Source organism: Alosa alosa, chromosome 4 (genome assembly GCF_017589495.1).
Source record: "Alosa alosa isolate M-15738 ecotype Scorff River chromosome 4, AALO_Geno_1.1, whole genome shotgun sequence".
Taxonomy (NCBI): Eukaryota; Metazoa; Chordata; class Actinopteri; order Clupeiformes; family Clupeidae; genus Alosa; species Alosa alosa.
In genome coordinates, this window is record NC_063192.1 from 3,589,998 (window position 1) to 3,594,997 (window position 5,000).

At 45.9% G+C, this 5,000-nt stretch overlaps 1 protein-coding gene across 2 annotated transcripts in view; it reads left to right on the forward strand.

The window, feature by feature from the left end:
- The window catches only part of LOC125293788 (kazrin-A-like), a 208,759-nt gene that overhangs the window by 163,920 nt on the left and 39,839 nt on the right, over nucleotides 1-5,000 (forward strand). For both annotated transcript variants that reach the window (XM_048241913.1, XM_048241911.1), the window contains exon 4: nucleotides 2,022-2,126. In XM_048241913.1, coding sequence (XP_048097870.1) covers nucleotides 2,022-2,126 — 105 coding nt within the window. The remainder of the gene's footprint in view (nucleotides 1-2,021; nucleotides 2,127-5,000) is intronic.

The window sequence follows — 5,000 nt, forward strand, 5'->3', positions numbered from 1 at the left end:
AAAGTTGACCTTCACTGTATTTCCATCAGAATAGACTGAGAGTGTGTGGAGCATTCTGTCAGAGTGTGTGACAGGTGTGCTCCTTCAGGTCCATTGAGAATTGTGTGTGTGCGTGTGTGTATATGAGTGTATGCATGTAGATATGATTGTGTATGTATCAGAATGTAAGGATTAAAGAGGCCAAAGAAGGCTGTGTCTGTGTCAAAGAAGGCATAAGTGCCAATGTGTCATGAATGCTGACAAGCAGAAATATGAAATATGCACATGCCTAGAGAAGTGTGTGTGTGTGTGTGTGTGTGTGTGTGTGTGTGTGTGTGTGTGTGTGTGTGTGTTTTACCCATTTGTGTGTGTGTGTGTTTATTTTTGCTTGACCATTGGATTCCTAATCACTCCTCTTGACCACTGGATTCCTAATCACTCCTCTTGACCACTGGATTCCTAATCACTCCTCTTTCTCCCTCTGTTGTGTCTCAGACTGAGCTGATTGAGGATAGGGGGAGAGAGGAGAGAAGGGAGAGAGAGGAGGATGAAAAGATAGAGAGAAAGAGAGCGACAGAGAGTGTACAGTAGTGAGTGTGTGATGAGTGAAAGAGGGAAAGAAGGACGGGAGGGAAAGAGGGGGAGAGAGTAGAAGACAGAGAGAGAGAAAGGGGAAGAAGACTGGAGGGGGTCTGAAAGATGGATGGAGAGAGAGAGAGAGATGGAAGGAGGAGAAGAGAGAGGGTAAAAGAATGAACTAGAAAGTGAAAGTAGGAGGTAGAGGGAAAATGAGAAGAAGTGGGAGAGATGGAGAGCAGAGAGGAGTCAGGGTGAAAGAGGGATTAGATGGAGAGAGAGAAAGAGAGGGAGAGAGAGAGGTGGAAGAGAGAGAGGGGGAAGGGAGAGGAGAAAGAGGGAAGAGAGAGAGAAAGAAGAGAAAGAGGGGGAAGAGGGAAGAGAGAGAGAAAGGGAAGAGAACAGGAAGAGAGAGAGGGAAGAGCGAAGGACAGAAATAGAGAGAACTCTGGAGAAATGTGGTGAGGTGTCAGATTTAGGGAAGGTTATAGGTTTGAGGCTAAACTGTGTGTGTTTGTTTTTGTGTGTGTGTGACAGAGAGTGAGGTAAACAACACATTTGTTTATCTGTTTGTCAGTCTGTTGTTATGCTAATCAAGCAAATTCAATTGGATGGCACCTCATTGGAATACATTGAAGAGAGAAAATTAAAAGGAAAAGATTTAGAACCAAGAAGGATGAACAGAAAGTGATGAACAGAAAGAGATGAAAAGATGAGAGAGATGAGTGAGCAGTGATAGAGGGATAGAAAAGATGAGAGAGATGAGAGAGCATAGTGACAGTATGAGAAAGAAAGAGAAAAGGCCAATGTTTAGTCCAGTAGTACAAAATATGACGTAAAAGCGACACAACTTCTGTTTGCTCGGATGTCGCAGAGTGTGTTGTGTACATCAAAAATGTTGAAACGCCATTGTGTACTCTGACCACTGATCTATGAAGATCTCTGACTGGATATCAACTCAAAGTTCTACAGTTCTATTGTGTGCTGCCATGGTTACAGTGTGTGTCTGTTTACTTTTGTTTTGCGGTGAGATGTAACATTAATGTCCAAGCTGGCGCTGGACTATGACAGCCTACAGCTCCACGAAATCGGGCGGCAGCAAGTCGTTTTTGTCGCTCCACGACATCGGGCTGCAGCAAGTCGTTTTTGTCGCTCCACGACATCGGGCGGCAGCAAGTCGTTTTTGTTGGAGGGGGGAGCTAGACAGTGAGAGCAGAGAGGTTGGCATAGAGACAGGTCTGGCTTGCGGTCCCCTGGCTCGAGGACTGTCCTACTGAGAGCAGTGTGTGTGAGAGAGAGAGCAAGAGAGAGATGATGATGATGGTTAGCTAATCTAAATGAAGATAACAATTCTGGATTCTTTAGATTGTCCTAAAATCTGTTTGCCTCCCCCCACTTCATCTTCCAACTTCCTCTAACATCGTTTCTTTCTTTTCTCTTCTCCTCCTTTTCTCCCTCACTTCCAGACTCGTTGGGTCATGCCCGTCAGAAGCCGGTCACTGACCTCTGCTACAGGAGTGACATCAGCAGCTTCATGGACTTTGGGTCACCTGATGCCTCATTGGATAAAGGTAAGGACCCGCCCCTCAAGCCACCATGGCAACCACCGCCACCATCACATTGGTCTCCCTCGTAGGGTCACAGGGTTTTCGCACAGGCGCGCGTGTGTGCGTGTGTGTGTGCGCGTGCGTGTGCGTGTGTGTGTGTGTGCGCGTGCATGTGTGCGTGTGTGTGTGTGTGTTAGAAACGTGCTAAAGGAATGTGGCTTTTCCTTCTCTTTATCTCTCTCTCTCTCACACACACACACACACACACACACACACTTAAAAGAAAATATGATTCCAAACACCAGGCTGCATGAAGGCAAACCATACTGTATGCAAGCTTTGGAAAGTCATAACCATCAGAGAATGGACGTCTCAGGAAGAGCTTTAGTTAGAAGCATCTTCACATGAATACCAGGGGGAGAATGCACTGCTTACACAAACCAACACACATACACACACTCACACACACTAATAAAGACAGAGAGAGAGAGAGAGAGAGTGTGTGTGTGTGTGTGTGTGTGTGTGTGTGTGTGTGTGTGTGTGTGTGTTTAAAATGTGCAAACTCAGGGAAACTGGAGGAACCAAGGCCCCATACATCATAGAGAGTTTCTGTAGAGGAGAACCTGACTCTTCCCATAATTCATCAGGAGTCCTGGAGAGGAGAGGAAAAGAGAGAGAGAGAGAAAGGAAAGAGAAGGAGAGAGGGATGGAGAGAGACAGAGAGAGGAGAACGCAAAAGAGAGAGAGAGAGAGAAGAAAGAGAGGAAAAGAGAGAGGAGAGAGGAAAGAGGAGAGAGAGAGGAGAGAGAGGGATGGAGAGAAGGCAGGAGAGGACTAGAGAGAGGGGTAATGGACAAACAGATGCTGTGAGAGAAAGGGGGAGGAGAAGACACAAACACACACACACACACATTTGAATGGTTTTATTTGGATCCAAAAGACAAGCAAGGAAAACAAGATCCAAATACTCTGGGAAGAGACACTGACAAGATGACAGGTCTACATGGCTACTGGATTATACCATGTTACTGGATTGTACCTAGTTGGCCTAGTAGACATTGCAGTCTTGCATATTAGGATGTCACCTGAGATAGAGGGGTTGTCAGGACAGAATGAGACACTGAGTGGTCAGCAAATTGGAGTAATGCTAATTTTCCTTGCAGTCTGAGGCCCGTCCAGTGCAGTCCATGTTGGGTCTGTTTGAGGTGAAGATTTGAAGATCTTGCATGTTTAATCTAAAGCTGGTGGGGTGCATTGTCTGTGTGGAGATCGCCAGGGTGGAAACCAGCGGGTCTGTGATTATATTGTGACTACTGCTCCGTTGGGTCCCAGCCAGGACAGCTCGTGCGGTGGCAGAGGTGATTTAAATCCAGCCAGTCAGAGCACACTCCGAATCCGGCTGCTCTGATGTCCAACTCTCCGTTCTGCTTTAGTTTGAACCCAAGAAGCTGGGACTCGCTTGTGGAAGCAGCAGGGATTTTGCGACGCTGTAGATGTCCTGTTCTGGAAGTGCGGTGAAGCCATTCGATGTTCGGGACGCCGGGACCCCCGTCTGGAAGATAATGTCCCGAGTTGTGCGGCTGTTGAGACAAAGCCATTTCCACACCAGCTGTTGGATTTTAACTGCTGCGATCAGCCTGATGGTCTCAATTTTCATCCTTATGGGGAGAGGGGCAGAATCAATCAGTCCAAGTCTTTGGGTGTACTCGTGACACAGCTCTGTGATCTGTTCCTCCCAATCGCCGCTGACATTACATTGATGGCCCAGATAAGGAAATGTGTTGTGACGCTCATACAGTCGGATAGGTTTCTGCGTTAATGAGAAGGCAGGGGGTTTGTCAGACTGATTTATACCATCTATTTCTTCCGCTGCGTTTTTCATAGAATGCAGCACATTCTGTATGTTTGATGTCCAAACCTGACCACCTCATGAGCTCATCTGTGCAGAGGAGCATGTTGGACATGACACTCTCATCTCGTCCGCATAGCCTTGCACTGGGTTTGGGGATCGCACACCTGCTGGCGCACACTGGCACATCCAATTCAGCCAGGATTTGAGAATGTGGTCAGTGATTTAAGGTGGTGTTAGATGACAACGATGCAACCGGTGATATTTTTCTGCATTTGACCCGGTCATTTAGACGTAAATGGAGGTTTTACATTCAGAGTAGCAGTTGCATTTATGTTGGCGCAAACTCTTTTCATCTGTTTGCAATTCCAAATACAGTTTAAAAGACAAATAGGAAGTGGTCTGTTGCTATTTTCGGGATTCTGATTGGCTAACATGGGCTTGAGCTTGTTGTTACACTGCCACCTACAGGTTTGGCATGCTCTTGATGGCATATAAAAACAAAAACTTTTCTGAAAACTGACAGGTGTGCATGATGCTATTTTTGAAAACGGAGAGGGTGAAATGTCCGTTTATGAAAATAGCCGGCCACGTGTACAGTAAATACGTCTAATAAGTAAATAAGCCTAAGTTTCTGTGAGATCCCCAGCTGGTGCATATTGCGTCACCTGAAGCTTTGATAGTCTTTTAAGGAAGGCCTGTGATAGATTACAATAATCAACCCTGCTGGAGATGCATGAAAATGCATGAAGGAGATTTTCTAAATCATGTTTTGGCAACAAATGGCAATGTGTTTGAGGTGGTAAAAAGCTGATTTAGTTATTGCTTTCAAGTGGCTGTTCAAATTGTGATCACTGTCAATTAAGACACCAATAATTTGAATCCTTTGCTCTAAGCCCTTTTGTGCCAGTCTCTCCTTTTCACCAAATATAGTTACTTCAGCTTTGTCTTTGTTCAGCTGAATAGGGAGACTAGAGCGGAAGAGAGGGATAGAGAGAAGAGAGAGGGATACAGAGAGGGAGAGGGAGAGAGAAGAGAGGGGTAGAGAG